At 35.7% G+C, this 23,096-nt stretch overlaps 1 protein-coding gene across 1 annotated transcript in view; it reads right to left on the bottom strand.

Annotated features, from left to right (window-relative positions):
* The window catches only part of LOC108507930 (attractin-like protein 1), a gene marked incomplete at its 5' end in the record, with an annotated part of 367,858 nt that overhangs the window by 105,833 nt on the left and 238,929 nt on the right, over nt 1–23,096 (bottom strand). Inside the window, one exon of the mRNA XM_017836299.1 lies at nt 16,111–16,218. Within this exon, the coding sequence (XP_017691788.1) occupies nt 16,111–16,218 (108 nt within the window). The remainder of the gene's footprint in view (nt 1–16,110; nt 16,219–23,096) is intronic.

The following is a 23,096-nucleotide window of genomic DNA, read 5'->3' as shown; positions in this document are numbered from 1 at the left end:
TGATAATGAACCTCAGACCACTGTAACTTTGGAAGGGAAAGATCTGGATCTCCACCCAGTGTGGGAAGCCTCATTCCCATTTCATAGATCATTTCCAAGGCCCACATATCACAAGGTCAGTGATACATACAAGGCTTTATAAGCAGCAAAGAACTTTTAGATACTTGAGAACAATGGTTTCATTTGTAGCCCTTTTAAAAAGACAAAGCTGGTACTGTCTGAATCACTGAGAAAACAACCAGAGGTGAACCAAACTGCCATTATTAGCAGTGGGGGAGACGAGTCAACAAGGATGCATAGGCTTTCTTTAATTCCATGAATATTCCATTAGTCCTTATAAATACTACTGCTGAAGGTTCACTAAAGCAATCAATTTTCAGAAGTTTCCTCCATCTTAAAACTTACTTTACAAGCATCATTTTCATACTATATTCTGTGACAGAAGAGCTTATATAGGAGTGTAACATAAGAGTTCATTTGGCCCTACATCTCTGATAATGGGCACTTTATGAAATATGAACTTCCTTATCTGTGATATATTATCTTTTGCTTGAAATATGGCTAATTACTGTCATTCATTAGAGATGAGACATTTGAATATCATTTCTCGTGTCACATTGACTTCAAGTTGCTTATGATTGCTTTAAATTAGTGACAGTGAATTTCTGAATACAAATTTTAGAAGATTCACTATGTACCTCATAATTATTAATACACTGTCTTAACTGACATTTCCAACTAAGGAAAAGGGTATCAATACTAAAACTAAATACATTCATTTTCACATTCATTGTAGATTAAAACATCTATAGAAGCAGATCGGTGTTTGCATTAGTAACTTCAGGTCATAGACAAAGGACAGTTTCTCAATTTGTACCTTAAATAATTGATTACTTTTCCTTAATATTTTTCTATACAACTCTGTAGATTCACTTTCCAAGATAACCACTTTTCCATTTCAAAAGCTATTTTATATCATATACTCAAGAGTTTGCTCCCAAGACAGAGATACAATAATCACACAAGTAGTTCTGTTTGTAAATTCTATCACAGTGCAACCGACTATAAAATTGTTCCTTCTGAATTTAATGCATATCCATAACTGCAGCTGCCTACTTTCTTTTAAGTCAGATGGACTATTTTTCAAAGGACAGGACTTCACATGAATATGTTTGGAAGATTAGGACATGCATTACATTATCTACAGCTACAAGTTAATACATAGCAAATATTGTCACTAAATACGGCTTATCTGTTGAAAAATGAAAAAGAAGAGACGGTAGTTAAAAGACAGATTTGAAGGATACTACTAAAAAAGAGCTCAGGCTCTATAACCAGCTCTGTTGTGAAAGCAATTAGAGCTTATTTTTAACACACTGACTCTTTTGTTCATATGGTTTAGTGATCTATCATGCTTAGGAGAAAGGTATTTCAAATGACTTTACAATACCTAAGAGTACACAATTCCATCACGCCTGGTTGATAACCAGAGCCGTTACTAAGATACAGTTTATGTTATTCAGATGTTTGTATGTATCAATTATATTTGTTAACACACCTGTTGACTTAAATATACAGTCTAAATTCTTAAGGACTGAAATATGTCAATAAATCACTGAAAGAAGATGATGCCTTTGTGATGGGGCTGAGACTCTTTACTTAGTCAAATGAACGCACCTATTCCAAAAAGGAGGTACTGTCTATTTAAGTAAAACTTTATTAAAATAAAGAAGAATGGCTAGCCTATTCCAGAGAGGCTTCAGCAAAAAATAGTCACATGCCCTAAAAAGAGATGATTCTTAACAGTAGGCTCTCTTACAGTGCAGCCGGCAAACACAAATAAGAAAACTATGATTCACATGTTACCAAAAAAAAAAAAAAAGAAAAATCAAGCAAACAAAATCAGACATAGAGAGACAAAAAAAAAAATCTTTCTCATTTACTAAAAGCACTACTTTCTCTTTTGTTTCTTCTTTAAAATACCATTACCAATTTGCACAGTATAGAAAGCAGCTTTGATATAGTTCCCCTTAACTTTAAACTGAACTCCAGCCAAGGCATCCTGCATTAAAAAGAGAAAGAAAAGAAACTTTTCCTCCCACAGCTCACCTCATTTCCAGGATGCTTTCCACGGTAAACTATTACTGTTCACACAAAGTTCTTCCTGGAGCATCTACCAGCAAAACTGGTACCAACCTTTCTCAGGAGAGCCTGCAAATACGGTGTTTATAGGGCTCTAAGCTTTTACAGCTCTATAATTGGCCACAGCTGAGGATAGGTAAGGGCCTGTGAGTGGGATCTTCAGCAATCCTTTCTGGGTTGGTACCCTGTGAACTATGTCTAGTTTATCACAAAGCCTCTAGACCAAAAAACATTAAAAACCCAGCCCAAACTCATCTGACCATACAGGAGCCACAAACTCATAATGGTGTTTTGTAACTGCACATGCACTGCCAAAATCTAAAGATATCCTTTAAAAAACACTGGGCATAGTGTACAGAGGTACACATTGCAACTACTAAAATATAAGGTCAGGAAAAGAAGAAAGGAATGTAGGGGCGGCGTAAGAAGAAAAGCTCAGAAAATATGTCTTACCAAGAAATACCAGCAGAAAAACACTGACTACTCTTACATGAACCTACTGAAGGAAGTGACTTTACAGCAGTTCTTTGATAACACTAACATAAAAGCTTTTCTAGTTGATGCAAGAACTTTATACCCAAGTTTTTTCCAAACATACAAAAAAGCCTGAAATCCCGAGAAATATAGATTTTGGGTTTTGCTAATGTTTTACATCTGGTTGAGTCAGTAGAGAGAACATATAGTACCCACAGGAGAGAGATAATGAGTTGGGGAACCACTTAAGCCAATTGGATTTAGACAACTCCACAGGACCAGATGGGATACTGGGAAATGACTGATTTAATTGAGAAAATGCTACCATCTTTGACTAGTTGTGGTGATCACCTGATATTCCTGATCTCTATATAAAGGCAAAGGTTACACATATCTTTAAGAAGGAAGAGCTGGGAAAATTCAGACTGCTCAACTTAACCTGCTTCCCACCACTGTCAGAAAGACTATGAAGGAAATTCCCCTAAAAGCCCTGTCTGAGCAGGCAAAGAACAAGAATTTTATTAGGAATAGTCATCATGGATCTATGAAAGACAAAGTTTGCCTCACTAACCTAGTTAATTTTGGTAATGGTATGACAGGCTCAGTGCGAGACAGCAGTGCATGACGTTAACCTTGACTTCAGCAAGACTCTCAAAGAAGTCTTCTATTGCGAGTTATAGGTAGCCTAGGCATTAGAAGAAAAGTCTGGCAGCACAGGATTTGTTCAGTTTTAAAAGGAGAAGCCTAAGTTGGGATCTTATTGCTGATTCTGATAATGCCATCCTTTTCTGGCAGGGATAAGACAATGGGCAGTAGAAAGAAGTTTCAAGAAAGGAGATTCTGATGAAATATTAGGAAAAGGCTTTTCACAGTGACAGAAGTCAAACATTTGAACAGGAACAGTGAGTTTGCAGAATTATATTCCTTAATAATATTCAAAACACCATCAAGCAGGGCCCTAAACAATCTCACCAAAGGTGGCTTGACTTTGCTCTGGGATTTGGCTCATCCCCAGTCTCCTTGACTGATGCATGACTACAGCAGCTTCCTTCCAACCTAAATTATCTATGATTCCATTGTGCACGATGAATGCTATTTTTGAAAGATTAGATTTACCGCCTAATTCAAATTCAGTAAGTGAAAATATTGAATTTCAGCTTAACACAGACTCTCCAAACAAGGATCGGTTTCTTGGTCCTATTAATGTAAAGACTCTAAAACAGCTGATGAGAAGATGAGATCTCTAGTTCTGTAAATACTCAGCTAAGAAATAGCTCCATTTGTTTGTCAGAAGTGCTCACCATGTAACAAACCTAGTGATCATAATCTTAGAACAGAACGGTGTTTGGAGAAGATCTGCATACAAGAGAAAAGCTGGCTAGTTAAAAATGGATGAGACAGGTGAGGAGGGGGAAGCATATGGAAGACCCTATAATTACACAGAAAATGTACCAAGCAATGATCAATTATAACCCATTGTACAGAAAAGCTTTTGAATTTCTCTTTTAGTCCCAGCTCTCATTAAGCAGCATTTCTGAATAATGCTTTCTGCCTTTCCCAGTTGATTTAAAATTGTTGCCCCACATTCTGGAAGATAATGAGTTCATTGCACTATTTTCACCTCTTAGGGCGACTTCAGTTTTATGATATATTTGGACTTTTTAAGCCCTTTTGAAAAAGTATCTGAAATAGAGTAACACAGTATACCTTGGCAGCAAAGGCTATTACAGCAATTGCTGTAAAAACATTGGCTATACCCTTTGCTTCCTGTGCTGGCTTTCTAAAGAATATAAATTCAGGGTTTCAGACCTTATCCACAAGATATTCAGTGGCTGAGACGGCACATCTAAAACACTGCCTGAAGTCTGTAATCAAACCTTTCTCTTTTTCTTCTTCTTTTTTTTTTCTCATCTTGCACAATGGAACTTTTCGGAACAAAACCAATTCCAAGTATTACAAGAGATGTAAGGTCCTTTGGATTGGGTCACTTATGTTACTGAAATATTACCTGGTCTTCATACTTTCACAAACTTCCCTATCCTTTACCCCAAATCCTACGCAAGTTTCTCTGACTTTGCCCTCTCTCATATAAACGCAAACATAAACGAATACATCAAAAAACCCCAAAGCATGACGTCACACACTAAATGCACTGGTTTTATGCCATTTCCAGTTGTGAATATTAATGGCTATATGAAGTGCATATGCACATTTTAGCACTATATCAAGGCTTCAGAAAATATGGTTTGGGTTGCATGTATATTTTATCAACATGTTACCTAGCGAAGAGGTCATGTTGGGAGAGATATAGAAGCAGTCTTGTGTCATTTCATGGGTGTATGTTTTGTGCATTTTAATGTACAGATAATTGTTGTTCACAAAGCATTAAAGTATCCTCTTGTATTACCCCACCCTAATTATGGCTTTCCTTCTGGATCCTGTACTGTTTGAGTACCCCTTTCAGTTCTTTTCTTACTTTCTTTTCACCTTGAGCTGTTACATCTTCATAGAATAAAAAATCACCAATAAGACAGACATCTGGGTTAGTTTATTTAAATACTTCTTTAGCTATTTATTTTGCAAAATAGTGGCAAACTGGTTATAAACTGTTGCTAGATGAAGACACACTGTACTTTGCTCTCATTTCATTGAATATTGTCCAAAAAGTGTCCTAATAGAATAGAAACAAAGGCTGTAACTATTCTGGAGAAAAAGAAAATTTAATATTCAGATTGCAGTACTTCTATCACTTAATTATATTGGGAAATGTGAAAACTAAAATATTTTCTCATTTTAAAAAAATATATTTCTGCAATTACTCTGCATTTAACCATACAGACAAATCCACTGTTCCTCAACAAATCCATCAGAGTAAGTATGGTATTTCACTACTCTCATTTTAATGGTATATTGGCAAATATATGTTGTGCTGCATTTGGGCCTGTTGTAACTCTACCTTTCTTGAGTTCAACAAGTGAGTGATGGTAGAATGTAATTCAAATAACATTCATGACTGATCCCTGAAGGTACATAGAAGTACATGGCAGTAAGTTCTGGAGATTATTTTTTATGGTTTTTTTTTACTTTATTTATAACAAAATGCTAATATTTTCTCCTTTTTTAATATATTTTTTTATGAAAAATAAATAGAAAAGAAAGACACACTTTACAGCTTCCATATGCCCAGAGGGAGATGATCTCACTGGATTTCTTTGCCAAAGTCATGTCAGTGACTCTTGGTATATTTAGTGCTGATCTTAAAGTATGTCCTACACTTGTGTGTTTGGTGTTGCAAAACATAAATTATGTTTGTGAGTCATTGGATAATGCTCTTTTCTGCTCATAAAATGATATTTAAATGTGCTCAGAAGGGTATTTGATTCCTTCTGACTCCTATAACTTGAAAATATTCTCAATATAAAATAGATTGCTTGCCTACTTTTCTAATGGCCCAGTGACTTTTCCTTTAATAACCATTAAGTTGTTTGTAGAAAAGAATAATTTTATTTATTAACTCTGTCTCGCTTATCTTTTTTAAAGGCCTAAACAGTTGAGACAAGAAGCTGACAGCAAGTGTCTCTATAAACTTCCCAGTTTCTTACTGAAAGCTGGATAATAAAGATAAGAAAAAGGTCATCTCACCAAGGATATAGTACAAAGAATAGCATTTGGAAAGGCAAAACTCTACTTTCAATAAAATTCCAATAAGATGAATATATATACCAAAGACAAAAAAAAAGAAAGTTTTATTTCTTAGGTATCTCTTAAAAACTTTACTGCTCCACACTAATGAACAATAATGTTTTACAGGCTTTGTTATAGTAAGCTCTAATAGATTTGTAAAGTACACTACATTTATAGCTGGAAGAGATCACATATCACAAATACTGCCCAATTTTTAAAGGAGATAGCCCTGATACAAACCTACTGATCTTTCCAATTTCACTGCAGTCTAACTGGCTTTTTAACTTCTACTTTACTTCAGTGTCTAGTTTACTGCAGTATGCCATTCATAATCTTTTGATTTCCAAAAGAAATTGTACAAGGAGAAGGTTCCTTTCAGGATCATTAAAGAACCATACAATTTGGCCTAAAATCCTGATTAAACCTACTCACTTTTCAAAATCTAATATTTTGCTATTTTCTGTTATGAAAATTCATGAGATAATTACTGAAAATAACACCTTATACAATGTTTCTACCTCTGCTTTGCTGAAGTCAGTGAATGGAATCCATGCCCTATAACTTACATAATCAGCCTCCTCCTAGCGTCTTTTAAAATTTGAGTTACTCACACCAAAGTGATCTAGTCTGCCTGTAAGTACTCCCACACCTTCCTGAACAATCGGCGTAAATCTGGAAACTGTCTTTCACAATGTGTAGGGGAAGAAATAGGACTTCTCCTCTTCCTCAGCACAGGAAGTACATGGACCTGTTAGAGTGGGACCTCTGAAGGGCCACAAAAATTATAAGAGAGACAGCACACCTATCCTATGAGGAAAGGCTGAGAGAGTTGTGGTTGTTCAGCCCAGAGAAGTGATGGCTCTCAAGAGATCTTTAAGAGACCTTATAAGAACCATGTGGACAAATCTTTAATAGGGCCCATAAGCGAGAGACAGCAGAACAGTGGGGGCTCTTGCTCTACCTAAACAGGAACAAGCTCTATCCTTCTTCTTGACATTGAACCACCACACAGACAGAAATTCAAGAGTCACGATGTCTAATGCACAGCAGGCAGAACCAAACTTGGACACTGAGATGGAAATAGAATACACTGCAGCTCTGGATCCTGCCCACAAGGAACATTTTACATATGCCCCCTTCTAGAGGACTGGCCAGGTAATCCAGGCAGTCAGACTCCCCCTAATCTGTTCTTTCACCATCTGATTAATCCTTCTAGGTGTAAAATTAAGAGAGGGCTCCCACAGAATGCCTGGGGCTATACAGGTATAGTACCCCTCAGGCTCAGCACTTTCCCACCTCACGGACAAATGCTGTTCTCACTATATTATTGTGCAAAAGGTTCCCATCTTCAAAATCAGTTTCGTTGTAGTCCTGACCAGAGATAATATTTCAGTCTTTTCCATGGACTTAGGCAAAGCTTAGCTAATAACTCTGTAAGCTTAGTCTGTTGAACAAGTAGGAAAGTGCCTGCTCAGTTGAATAGTTATGCAAAGAAAGGAAATTGGACGGCTGCCCCGAAGTTTAGGCGAAGGTTTAGTCATCTGCTGTCCTGGGCAGGGGTATTGCCTTCTACACAGTGAATTGATATTCACTTCAGACACAAATTCAGTTTGATAGATGCTATAGAAAGATAAAACTTCAATGAAAATTGGCATAACCTATATGATTACCTAACAGTATATGCAGATTGTCAAATTTTGTGAAGAAAAGCAAAGGCAGTGCACTTCTGTCTACTGCAGTTTCAATGTTTATTGTTAGCAGGTAGATCTTGACTATAGAGCTAGAAAGCAGCATGAATGTAAAGTCTCTGAAGCAAGGCTAAGGACTACAAGTTGCTAAATACAAACAGCACTCTACAGTACCCATTTCCACCTGGAAACATGGGAGATAGCTGATGAAAAATTATACTTTCTGTATCTACTTCTTCTCCTTTCCTTTTTAAGAGAGAAATGTCCTACTTTAAAGGTGAGAAAAACCTTCTGATCTAAAACCAAGAAAAAGCTAAGAAAATATATGTAACTAGAAAGAGCAGCATGTCAGAGAATGGCATGCACAAATCAGGTTAACAGAAAGGTCCAGTGAATTAAACAAAGAAAAAATTCCATCTGTGTGCTTTTTAGTTATGCAGATAGCACAATTATTTCCATGCTTTGTTATGTTCAGTTTAAATAGTTCTGGAAATATCTCCTTGTCATGGATTTGCTATCCAAAGGCAAGATTCCCATGAGCAAGCCTTGTTCAAAGACAATCCTACAGGTACTTTTATACATATACATACATTTTGCTTTTGTATTCACTGAATGTTGTACCCATCTACTTTATGAAATAACACTTTCAAAAATTGAATTTATTAAAAGTACAGTGTCATTATTTATAACAGACATATATAAACACTTCTGCTAGAAAACAATCAGAATAATTATTTTGATACTTTGAATTTGCAATTCTGCATCATACAACAATTTAATACTTGTATTCACAGCATGCCAATATGACTGAAACACCTACACTAAGCTGGCAAGCAAAAATTCCTAGTAATTGTTCCAATTGAGCACGAAATTTCTTGGCAATTTTATTCAACACAATTTCTGTAGTCATCTGATTATGCAATACATGTGCCAAATAAATTTTGTGAATTGGAAAGATACATTTTATCAAAAAACTTGAACAAAATCAGGTTTTCCAAACTAATTGTGAATAGACAGATCCTACTGCTCATACGCTAATAAGCAAAGGCCTTACTCTCCTGTTAGGATGAAATATTAGGACATCAAACTCCATCTAGACAAATATCCTATACATCACATTTAAAGTATTCTTACAATGTCTGTTTGTCCATGAAGGTAGATTGACTCAACAGAAATAAACAAGCAAACCAGAGAATACAGGGATTGAAAATATTTTTCCTGCAAATTTAGAGAGTGAATATATTCCAGAACTGATCTAGAATTTTAAAATACTTTCTTTAAGTTAAGGACTCATGCAAAACATCAACAGGTTTTAAGGTGTTAGTGTATATCTTAGCAATAACACACACACAAAATTGGTCTATATGAAAAAAACATGCAGCTTATTCCAGGCAACATTTCTCAGACTATTTTTAGATTACCCATATACCAGAGAAGAAAAATATTACTTAGGAATCTTAAAATACTGTTAATGTGATTCTGTGCAAGGAATTGAACATTGACACACTTTACATTGAGTTAGTATACACAACACATAAAAAATCATAGCTGTGACCCATATGGATGACCAGCTATGCTATTTGTTCCGTGTTTTTACTGAATTTGTTCTGAATCACAGGCTCAGAACATTCACACATTGCTAGACATAAATTTAAAGAGAAGCAACAAAAATCTCATGCAAACATAAAGATGCTTAACTGGGCAGAGCTACACTGTTGTATGTAACCACTGAATGAGGAACGAAATAGTATGAAATCTAAAATTCTTATTTCGTGAAAAACAGTTCATATAAAGAAGGAGGTAATGCAAACCAAAAAATGCTGCTTTGGGGTGAATGTTTTTCTCTAGTGGAATAACCACCAAATGTGAATTTTGCATACAGTATAACATCCCTTGCACATGGTATCACAAAAGAATACCCAAGATGAATCAATCAACTGGAAAGACTATTTGAAAGTAGGATTTAAAATACAGTGACTCAATAGTTTAGGAGAAAGTTTTCAAGACGAACAGGACTGAAGGAGTGGGCAGAGAAGGCAGTGAGCCATCAAGGTCAAAGTGAAGCACAAGATAATGGAGTTCTTGAGGCAGTGGACAGCAAATTTAACATGATCTTTGAGTAATACAGAAAAGTAGAAAATGTGATCCAATATAGTTTCTTCTCCTCATGTCAGGTGTATCATCTAACTACAATTTTCTGAGATCTAGTAGTCTAGGATGCACGGATTTTGAAAGGCTATAAAAATGGTAATGCACTGGTTAAGACAAAAATAATTACATCATTAATACAGACTTCAAGAAGAATATTGAAGATATTCCAGAATGGATGGAGATCATGTTTGGCAGGCCTACAGTCAGGGAGAGACTGGGGTCAGAGATGACTTAACAGTTTCTGATCTTGCAAGAAAACCGAGGACATAAGTCAATGAATATAACAGCAAAAGTGAAAAGAAGGGTCATAAATATTCAGTAACAGAAAACTAACACTGCAATGAAGGTAATTAAAGTGTTCAAACAACAGAAATGGAATGTTTTCAGAGAATATGAAGAAGGAAGAACTAGGTAGCAATCAGAATAGTAATAAAGACAGAGCTGAAAGAAGGTAGCTAATGGAGCTATGGTACATGGTACCTGAGAAATGTTTGTCCATACTGTTCTAAAAAGCTTCCAATAAAAGAAATTCCATCACCTCCCCAGGCAATTGCTTTCAGTGATTCAGCTTTAGTATGAGAAGCTTTCCCTGATACCTTCCTAAACCTTCCCTACTACAATTTAAGTCCATTACACCTTTGATGCCTGCAGTGCACGCCAAAGAGATTGTTGCCCTCCTGATTGCCACTAACCTTTTGCATATTTGGGAGTTATTATTCTGACTCCTTTCAATAGTCTACTCCAATTTTCTTGACTTTTCGTTGTAGTTCTATTTTCTAAGTCTGATTGCTCACATTGTTCTCATCTAGATTCTCTCTCCTCTGGTCCTTCTTGAGCTACAGCATATAGCTCAAGGCTCTAGCATGACTTTTAAGTAAGCAAGACATGCAAGTATAATGGTCTTTGATTGTTCCTATTGATAAATACATATTGCTTTTATGGTCACTGGAAACAAGCTGACCATTCTAGAGACAATTGCATCATCATCTTAAATAAATTATTACTTTTTTACAAGAGGAGAGAAGTTATCCTCTGATACTGAGACTAAAATTAGGAACTGAGAATATCATGGGGCAATCTGATGACCTGTACCAAAGAGTTGGAAAGAGTCTGTTCCTTGACATGAGACATTATGTCATCAATATAATGCAGGTGCAGTCCTGATGAAACATATAAATAGTTTCTTTTTGCACAAAATAATGAAGTATGCTTAGATTGCATTTTCAAAAATTATTCACTTTGGTTTATTCAAATTATTCAAGAAAACAAACCCACCTTAACTGGTTTTATTTGTGAACCAAGCTAAAAAGTCTCTTTATTGGCAGAAGAAGCCAGCAACACAGCTTAATATATACTTCAATTACTTAAACTCCACAAACTTCTAGTACAGGATTTTAATGTGTTTTGGTAAATCACTCGGATTTCCAACAGCCATTCTTTGTATAATGATAGCTGCTGGTGTCAATGCACAGCTTCCAATTTTTTTACTCAAATAAATGAAAAATAATGGCTGATCTTTGCTTCATACATATCAAAAGTTCCTGAAATTCAAAACTTATTTAATGTATCATAAATATTACTTACTAGAGAATATTACTTGCTAGAGAAACAAACCTAGATTTTTTTCAAATTCAAAAATCTTGACATCATCTTACCTTGTCAGAAGCAGAGAAAAGTCTAATAACTGTAACAATTCTAGGGGAAATGCAGTAACTTGATGTGAAAATTATTGAAAGATTTACTGTGTGCTTTTCTGCAGAACTAATTATGAAAGAACATTGATTTGTAAAAAAAAAAAAAAGACATACAAGTACTACTGTAAAGATATCAAATGGATGATCATCATAAAGTAAATCTGCATTTGGTTCTTCGTTCTTATGCAGGCAATGACACATCCGTCTTCACTCAACAGATGTAGAACAGTAGATGCTGCTGTCCAGAGACTCAGCATGACATACATTAGAGTTTACAGCAGTGCCTACCTTATCTTGCAGGCCTAAAGAAATAATCTGTCCCTGTTTTAAAAAAAAAAAAAAAGCCCATGGGCTCTGAATGAACAGAAAAATACCCAGAAAATTATGCAAAGAGGACAGAAAAAACATTTGTACTACTTTTCACTTAACATATAGATTAACTAGAATGACTGTCAGCAGCACAGTAGAAGAAACTCTTCAAAAGTGATTTACATTTTGAAGAGAAAAAAATTTTGCCTAAAGGCTTAAAATATGAAGATAGCCTAAATGATTTAGCTTTTGGTATATACCGAAAAGTAAAAAGCAACCAGGTCTGAAAAATGGCTTAGATGTCTGGAAAAAAGAAATGAAAGGAATAAAAAACATTTTAACACTGCGGGCACTGAGGGTCAAGAAGCTCAGCAATGAGTATCTATTGATCTATGATGCTATTTTGATTTTTTATGATTCTGGTACTGAAAAAAATTATGGCGGTATTACAAAACAGCAAATATTCTCAGACCCTCTGGACAGGGTGTTTCTGCTGTTTTCTTGTTCTGCCCTTAACAGTCTATATGCTCTGCGCAACTGCTAACAAGGGAATCTCGGGAATTCTTTCTCTTTTATCTTCCCCTGGGACACGGGCAACTTCACTATAGCTGTGCTTAACTGTTCCCCTCTTGGAATCTAGAGGGTCACTGCCTTCCAGAATTCCCTTACCCTCCTCCAGCAGAGGATATTTAGACTGTTCTTATTCTTGACAAGAGGGAGGAGGAAGACTGAGGGGTGGCCTGACTCCAGCCTCACCTTGCATTGTAAGAGCTCACACAGATTTCATCACTTCTAACTAGGGAAATGGCAATCATATTGGAAGCAGATGAAGATGCAAATCAGGGCTAGCATGGGTTAAATATGATAATTTGCACAAGATTAACCTCATGAATATCATGACACAGCGGGAGTGGGTAGATTTAGAATTAAGATACCAAGACGGTGTCAATATCATTAGCAAGGTAGTGGTTGATGTGATACCAGGAGAGAAGGTGGGCAAAGGAAGAGCCAAGTTTGATTTCTTCTCTGTTAAGTTTAAACTCACAATAAGACATTTAATAGTTGTTGTAAAGACAGCACGACAGAATGGATGACAAGATGAGACTTGCTAATGTCAGAAAGGTGGCCTGAGGAGGTAAAGACTGATGAATGTTATTGTTCAAATAAGTAAAACAAAGGCTATTGAGAATGCCTAAAATCCTACTCAGACAGCAGGAAACAGGAGCAATATTATGCTGATTAAAGTTTTTTTAAAGGTGTTAATATCAAGATACTGTCATTTTGTTGGCAAAACATTAAGAAAGATAGACTGGCTGATAGAGACTCCAAAATTCAATTCTCTTCTGTAATGTTTTCAGGATTTTATTTTAATCAGTTGCAAATTGCTGCTAACTGGAAATAGACCCAAATATTATCAGTTGTATTGTAAGTATCTAAATTAGGCAACCATTCTAAGTACAGTATGCATACTCCTGGGGTTTTTTTATGTTTTCTGAACAACAGGTAAAAAGTGCCTTATAACTGCAAACTAAATCTCTCCAGTGAAAGAGCTGCTATGACTATTTACAAATAAATGCAAAATATAAAATAAAAGTTAACCAAACAGCATACTGGAATTACCAGTCACAGGAATACTGCCATGTACCAGACCACATCAGTATTAACGCAGAACACCAGCTGTACAAAACCACCATCATGCAAGTCAGATGACATTAATGAACAGCAACCTTATTGTGCAGCTGAATGGGAGACTTGCAGTAATGTCTGGAAGAGTTCAAAGACATTACACTGTGCCTAAAGGACCCACGGATCAATACAATGTCACTGGAAGTGTTGGAGTTATTACAATGTCAATAAAAGTATGACAACAGTGTCCAAAGTATCAGTGAGTAACACATGATGTCAATAAAAGTGTGAGGTGAGGGAATGCAATGCACCATGGCTAAAATTGGAGACCCTGGTATATCAGTGCAAGAACTGCACAATGCCAGCAGACCATTTTGAAGAGATTTACTGTATATTCTCATTTTTACCAAAATATCTCTAACTTTAAACCTCCCAAAGGGGATCAGATATGATAGCATCAAAATTATTTTAACTTAATACAACAAAATGAGGTTTACAGCTATTTGATACTATTCTATTCCTTAAGCACTGCATCCTGGAAATACATGTGTGACCTAAATTCCCCTCAGTCCAAAAGAGCAGAATATGCAACTACAACTTTTAGTGTCCTTTCACAAATTGACAATAGACTGGGACCAGAAGCTTAATATAGTTCCTTTTTTTCACAGAATATTTACTAAAGGACAATCATTACTCTGAATCCTCAGCACAATGCTTTGTTTGGATATAGATCAGTATATTATAATTCTGAGGAAACTCTGAACGGACTTCATTCTGTGTATAACTACATATTAATTAGGAAAAAACCACTATGGATGCTGAATTCTAAACAATTACTGGAAAATGCTAGGCTAGGAAGAAAAAGCTAATAAAAACTGTAAAATATAATTAAAATATTTTAGCATCTACCTCTTTTAGTGCTAAGTAAAAGACATGAGAAAGAAAATATGGCAATTAAATTGTGATGTTTACTTCTAAAGTTTAATTAAATAATCAGTATGTACAGAATTAGAGTTTGGATGCCTCAGCTTCCACTCACTGCCTCCCTTTGAAAAGACAACAGAGAAAATGTTCCCAGATACTAGTTTGTAGAAACAATGAAATCACATTTTAATAAAGTTAACTTTTAACTGCTGTGCAATGTGCCCTCAGCCTGGGGAGCTGGAGTGGTCTTCTCTTTCAAGATAAGAGGAGACAGAAGTATGGTCATATTGGTGAAGAATGTGAGAGTTCTAGTATTTGGTCAGAAAATAAGAAACCTTCTTCAAAGAGATATGTAATTTTTATTCACTAGCTATTCCAAATATTTAAATTATGACAGTAAGAACAATTGTGATTGTTTCCTGCACAGTAGCAGGACAGAGCATATCAGTTTGACAAGTAGTCAAGATCTGATTCTTTCTTTCTGGTATAAATCTGTTTTTCACATTGCTTTCTTCTCCATGAACCTTAGAGATTTGATAAACTGTATTTAATCTTCCATTGAGATAGGCTATTGAGAAAAGCAAGAGAAACTTTGAATTTAAGAAGAATTGGCAGCAATGAAGAGTACAATCTTGAAAGATTTCAGAGCTATCACACCTCATTCCCAGGTCCGACCATAAATGGGATAAAGTAATAACTGTAAACACAATCTGGTAAATAAAAGTAAAGGAATAGAGGATTCTGATCTACCAAAAGCCCAGCCTAGATTAGATATCCATTATTATCCACAAATTGTAATTTTCCCTCTATTTTCAGGTAAACTTCCAGAATCCATTTCATGCATTATTACACCATTCCAATATCATATTGCTTTGCATATTATTATTTCTTTTCCAATGTACTGCAATTGCAATAAAAGATTGCAGTAATGTAGCCATTACCTACAAACAAAACTATGTGGTATATTCTGTATGCTTTAAACCTGCGCATATAAAAACACAACACTGAAATTCAACTCACAGCTGCTTTATTTATTTATTTGTTTGTTTGCTGTAATGTCTGTTAATTAAGATAGATGCTAACTAGGTGGCACTGTGTGCTTGAAGGGCTGAGCGTGACATTTTTTCCCTCCTTAATGCCTGCATCTTGCATTCCTTCAGCTCACATCCATCAGGAAAGGACTGCCAGGTGAGCTGACTGTCACTCCAGACCAGGCTAATAGATTCTCCAGTGGCTTTTGTTACAGCTCATGTCATGCTATTAAAACTCTGTGCCTTGAAAATGACATAACATACGTAGCTGAGACTTGTCAGCTCCAGGTAATCAGATGCTGCTTGGTTTCAGAAGCAGATGCAGATGAGACTGGCAATATAAATATGCAAATCACAATGGTCCCTTGTCAGCACCACTGTTCCTACCTCTAATGGCCCTCGTAGAAAGTCTGTTTGCTCAGCTCCTACTTCCAGTGCTACATCGACAGAAGCAAAGGGGCGGCTGGCCATCTGCTGTCGCTCCCGCATAAGTTGCTGATGAGGAAAAAATGATGTTTTAACAAAACATTAAAAAATGCACCAGATATTAGTCTGCCCTACTATACCTCCCATTAAAACATAAGAATGCAAATAGCATGCAAATATTCATATTTGTAACATCAAAGTGAGAAAGTTATACTAAATCATCATCATCATCTATATTTACTTGAGAACGGAGCACAGAAGGCTATGATGGCTACAAATGGTATTTCAGCTTGAACTCTGACAAAATCTCCAAACAAAAGCTTCCCTAACTGACTGTTCTCTCTAAACAACTTTGCTATTTGTGCAAGTGGCAAGCAAATATGGGAAATGGTTGGTAAAAGTAGTTGAAATCTAATTCCAATGATAATGCAAGCATTAGAACACCTGCCAAGAACAAGTCCGCTTGGCCTTCAAATTTTCATATTTCACAACTAAGCCAGATGGAGTTAATAGTGTCAGGACTCAATTTTACACAGTATCTTTTCTGCAGCTACTTTTATATAAGGAATAACATGTCAGGATTGGGAAGGCTGCATCGGTGTATTAAGAATAAGCTCAGCTATGCTCAGAGAGCTTGTATAATCCCTTCCAATCATACCAGTGCGCACAGAATTCCCTAGCAAAACCACAAAGTTAACTCATATTTCTTCCTCAATCTGTAATTATAATGCTTATTAAAGCATGATGTATAAAAATGATGACCAGCACTAGATATTACAGATCTTACTTCACTGGTTCAGTGCAACTAATAAAAGCATTATTAAATATTTAAGATGAATGAGTCGTGCAATTCAAGTCGTGTGTTCCTTCAGCTGAACAGGATGTCACAGCATCTTGAAAAGACAAAATGATTGCAAAAATGTTTTATTAGGAAAGATCTAAGTTTCATTTTCTTAGTGTTTTTCTCCCTTTTATATCTCTGGGAAGCTTAAAACATTAGAAGGTGGTATTTGAATGTAAATGACACTATCACTGTGACATACTGTTCATAAAAGCCTTTGAAAGAATAAAAGATATGCAAGCAAATATTTGCTGGCAGCTTACTAACAAACACCCTTGATTTAAGGCCTGTTACAAAGCAACAAACTGGTTTTGTAATACTTCTCATGCATTTTGCCCTGACTTGCTTTTTAAGATTGTCTATAGTAATCTAAAGACGCACTCATAATGTTAAAATCAAACCAGTACAGTGGTCTCTCAGTGCATACCCAGTACATTCCTAAGGCCTGGTTTTTATAACCAGGCAGTGTGTTTGTCAGCAAGCACCTGCACAAATGGGCCCCCAGTATATCATACCAAGAGGATAATCAATATGTCTGTGGGTGAAACTGCATGTTTTATATTGGGAATAAATAAAAGCCCAGTATGAATACCTAGATGGTTAAGAATTATGTTTCTAACCCTTCACTTTAAAATGAAAACGGTGGTCTCTGTCTAGGATTTACATCGGCACTGATTTTTATCAATACAATATACTAATAGATTTTACAGCCCAAAAAATACTGAGTCACTACATGCTAAAATTACTATATCTAGCTCCTTTTCTTCCTAAAATAACAAAAATTAAAGAAAACAGTGTTATTAGAGTAGTCGTGCCACATGGAACTCATTAGAGTATTGTAAGTCTGCAGAGCTATTGGCAAGTGCTTACTCTTTAATGGGAAACCAAACACTGTTTTAAACAAATAGAATTGCTTGAGGAAAGTACTTAAATGAACAGAATAACCTATGACCCAAATATGCAAACCATTATTTAAAAGGTTTACTTAATGTGAATCATAAAGATACGTACATTTGATATGTTTGCTGTTTTTTAAGGCTAGTAGGTTTCTTCAACTCTGCTCCTGGTCGGGCATCCAGTAAAACCTTTTCATTCACAAGACAGTCACTGTAATTTTGATGCTTTGTCATTTGAGAAGAGTACCACAAAGATTCTTAATTAGCTCAGTAAACAAGAATGAAAACTTTAAAATGTTCAGCTGCCCATAAAGCGCTGCTGAGTTTGGCAGCTGAGCACTTTCACATCAAAGATAAGTGCTCTGTTCAAAATAAAGCTGCTTTCTGTTCAGCATTTTAAAACTCCCTCTAAGGTGCAGAACAGGAAAATTGAGACGCAATGAAGAGAACTACAGGAAGCTATTATCATGCTTAAAATCAGTTTTGTGTCTGGAAAAGGTCACTACCTCCCACCATCTGCAACTGTCTGTATATCAAGACTGGGAAAAGACAAATTCCAGTTATAGAACATGTTGTGAGACAGATTATTGCATGGTGGGTGTCATTCAGGTGTGACATCATGTGCTCCACTTATGTGCTGTTTTCATGTAGCCCATATGGTCATGGGGAATTCCTATAATTCACCCATAGGCCAAGAAACATGAAAATTCTCTGAACATGGGTACTATGAAAAGAGTGAAAAAGCTCCTCCTTGCCTTTTCAGCAGTCAAAGAGATAAAAAAAACCCAAAATGGAAAGTGGAACTATAATGCTGTTACTTCTACACTCATGTCCAAAAACATTACTGCATTTAAAAATCATACAAGCAAAAAATAAATACATACTCATTCAGGAATTAGGGATATTTGCTTGGAGACATAATATAGATAGATATTATTGATACATAATATTTGAATATTTTGTCCCAAATTTAATTTGTAACATTCAGAATGCAGGCACGTGTCTAAATATTCACTTAAAGGTATGGGAAATTATAAACATTATTTTTTCAGTGCAGGGAGTTTCACAGCATCAGGACCGAGAAATTAAATAAGCATTTATTTGACTGAGCAGACAACTGATTTCAAGTTCTACCATAATTTTAAATCTCATTAAGTAGAAGATTATTGACAAGATTAATTTTTTAAGCATCTCTATTATTTTGCAGCAATTTCAAGGTATTAATTTCTATCCTATTAAAGAGTTTTTCTTTCAAAGTGTAGAATTCTAGCTGTCATCAGTGAAGAACAGTAAGATGTTAGGATACTATAAATTAGGTCAATTTCTCACTCAACATCCATATAAATTGAAAAAATTCTTAAAACCCAACAATTTTGGCATAACTAGTTCCATATCATGGAAATATATATTTCACCTGTTTCTCTATGCACATGTAGACATCTTAGATTATGGTAATTTTGAGTTTTGGTGAGCTAGTCAAATAAGTACCTTTGAAATAGGACCTGCTTTCCCACCTAGAAGTAGATCACAAGAAAGTTTTTGCCTAGGTATGCAATTCAATTTTACTATTGATCAAAAAAATTCTCATGAGGGATAATACTCCTCAATGCAATTTGGAGTAAATGAAAATGTTCCATAGTATTTTGTATAAGCTTCTATAAGGAAATGTTCTTATTTAAATAGAAATGTTTTGATTTTTTTTCTTTTGGTTGATAACATTCAGACTTCCTTTCAAAATATTTTAATGCCTGCATTGCATTAATATACAATAAAACACTCAATGCAAAATATATATTACAGTGATTTAACAGTAACAGAATACAATATTCCAGCAATCTTGGGCTGATGTGTTTCAAATGTTTTGTATTTTGGGAATTTCTCTTCTCCTTCCCTTCTTCCCCTTCTCCTTCCCTTCCCTTTCCTTCTCTTCCCTTTTCTTTCCTTCTCTTCCCTTTTCTTTCCTTCTCTTCCCTTTTCTTTCTTTCTTTTTTTTTTTAAGACTTGGTCTCTCAAATTGAATTCAATACTGTTCTTCTGAATAGCACTGCTTTTTCTATGCTATTCTCTTCACCTTCCAGTGGAACTGCCCTGGAAAAGCCCTAATTGGAAAAATCTAATAAAGTGCAAGAGACATTAGGAACTAGACAGGTATACTTTCTCTTTGTTATACAGTAACAGACATTCTTGAGAGACTGATAGATTGGGATAGCTGAAAAGGATGAGGCCATTTTAGTGCCATAATAGGACGAACAGAAAAATCCTTTCAAAGATCTTTCTGTTGCTGTTTGGCACCTCTAATGGGCTACTTTAGCCCACTGGCAAGCAAGGTACATGCTGAAGTGTGCCATGAAGGATGCACAGACAAGAGTGTATGTCCAAGTTCATAGGGAGCTCGACGACTAGGGTGGGGATAAGAAGTGGTAAACACCAGTAAAAATGTTCAGGAGACTTCTGACTGCCAAAAAGAAGAGTTCTCCTTTTGGCTTTTCAGAGCCAGGCAGTCTCAATACATTATCCCAGAAATAAGAAATGATATGGCAGTCGAGAGGTGCCTGTTATTTTAATAAGAGCAACAACTGCCTAGGTTTCCTAGCTTTTCTTCCTTCGCATCTTAGATATGTTTGGTTTTTCCCTAGATCAGATCACTATTAATAATGTACCAGGACACATCCATGCATTTGCCAAGGTGAGTATTCAAAACCACGAATTCTGCATCTCTCTGGAAACTGCCGTCTAGTCCAGTGTTTTATGACCCTCTTTGTGACAAAGATTTTCCAAGTGTCTCATTTGAAATTCCTATTCTGCTTAATCATCCCCGAGTTCTGAATTTTCTGCAGTTGCAAGTTGGTCTCCTCCTTTCCTGTTTCTGTGCTGTCAACTGCTGATGTGAGTAACATCAAAAGGCTACAAGAGAAGCATTAACAACACCATGCACTAAATCTGAGTTTTAGAGGAAAAGTATTGCAATGAGAAAAAATGCCAAAACCTCATGGCGTTGACTAATTTCTGATCACACTGTATTTGACAAGCTCCAAAACTTAAAAAAAATCAAAAATGTATGTAAGTGGGCAGCCCTGCAAAGCCAGAGCCTCCGTAGGAAATGCAATTCAGCCACTCATTGCATATTCTTGAGGGTTCTTACTGCCATATCAAATCAACAGAAGTAACTTATATGGGCTTATATGACTACACAGATCTGAGTGGATCACAGGCATTTTAATTAGAAACACAATTTAATTCCCTTCAAAAATTTTAAATTCTCATTTTCAAACTGAATACATAGTGATATTTCAATGAAGCTCTGATTATTCACTTTAATTTGCAGAAGACAAAGCTTGCCTTCTCTGTATCTTTTCTTACTGTAACTCTTGGTGTTACAAATATCTTCAGATTATATTCTCTATTTACATAGCTGGAAAGCAGAGCAATTTCTCATTTACATGTTGAATAACCTATTTGACTTGGTTAATTCCCAAATCAGCTGCTTTCACTGGAAAGGTATATCATAGTCATTAAACTATTTTGTTGGATTTTAGGTGATATAAGCTCACCATTCCATGATTGCAGGAGATACAGTGGTTTTAAGAGATGAATAAAAGTTGGCATAGGAAACCAAGCAGCAGGAATAGCCATAGTTATGACAGTAGTCTGACAATCTGGATTCACTCATCCTCTCCATCATGAACTTCCTAAATAATCATTTCCCTCTGCCTCATTTCCCACTCTGTTAAGTGGAAAGTGCCCCGACACAAGCGTGCATTCAGGTAGGCAATGAGATATTACAATGATGGACATAGTATAACGTGCTATTTGCACTGCAAAACAATCTGTGGAAACTTCCTAAAATATCAGGGCCTATTCCACGTCACTTTCTTTGAAAATTGCCTGAAGAAAAAGTGTGCTCAGGCATGTGCAAAGGTCTGTCATGGGAAAAAATGAGAGGAGTTATACTTCTTGTCCTAGCTTTATACTGAATAAAATGAAGGGTTATTTAAACTAGACATAGCCCAGCAAACAACAGCTAAGACATACTTAAAATATAGTGTACACATCCCCCCAAAAATAACAGTTCCAAAAGGTCAAGTTTTTATGTATCCTTTTTGGAAACCAAATACCAGTCGTCTGCAATTTCCCTTGAACAAATCAAAAATGAGAAAAAAAGGTGAGCCCTGAAAAGGTCATTTCGCTGCTAGATCCACGGTACAGATATTTAATGTATTGCACATTAGCAAGAAAAGAACAAAATATGAATCTACGGTAACTTCAGGTTTTGGAACTTTTTGATTCTGGAGTAGAATTCCCATCTCTAATACTCCAAGTATGAAAAGCTGCTTATTACAAGCTGTTATTATTACAAGGGAAATGGCACCCTGGGTGTGATGCTTATTTACCAGTAATTTACGGGGGATCATGTTACAATAAAGTTGTGATTGATCCTTCATATTTTTCCCTGAAGATTAATTTAGCATAGGAAGATTTTTTGGGTGCTAAGAATCAATAATAAGCTCAAAATTCAATTCACTGCTTTAAAATTTAAGAAGCGCTATACAAGACCAAATCCTATTATCTCTTTCATTTAGATCACTGTGAATCCATGTTGCACATCTACACAGTTCTGTAAAGAGGTACTTAAGTCTCTCTGTAGGCCTTCCTAACCCAAGAATTGTACCCTTATTCCTAATCAAGTGGGTTATCCTTTCAGCCAATTGTTGAACCTTTTGCTGTTAGCTAGCAGACACATTTTCAGTTGACAGAAAATTTCTAAAAATGCTTGTTCTGCAAAGTCATTCTGTGTACACAGAAAAAGAGAGCCAGATCCACTAATTATAGATGTTGAAATGTTTCCACACAAGATATTCTATGATATTTGCCCAAGGACAGTTATTTATAAGTGAATATAATAAAATATGTCTTAAAAATTAATTATTTTAGAATATGAAAGAGTGATTCAAATGTCATATTATGCAAACTACTCCTTGGAACTCGGTCATTTACAATGGTGCCACATAAATAATCCTTTCAAAATGTCTTCTAAAGAATTATGAACACTGACAGTGTAGTCTTAAAAACATAAGTGCCACCTTTAGAAGGGAAATAGAACAGACACAATGTGAAAGTTCCTTATATTGACAAAATCTCAGTCCATCCTATCAACATTATTAAGCTGTTGCTTTTGATATGAGGCACCATGAATATTATCCATTACTATC

Source organism: Lepidothrix coronata, unplaced genomic scaffold (assembly GCF_001604755.1).
Source record: "Lepidothrix coronata isolate B3197 unplaced genomic scaffold, Lepidothrix_coronata-1.0 Scaffold275, whole genome shotgun sequence".
Lineage (NCBI taxonomy): Eukaryota > Metazoa > Chordata > Aves > Passeriformes > Pipridae > Lepidothrix > Lepidothrix coronata.
Note: the sequence above shows the minus strand (reverse complement) of the source record. Positions and strands in the feature narration are given on the sequence as shown.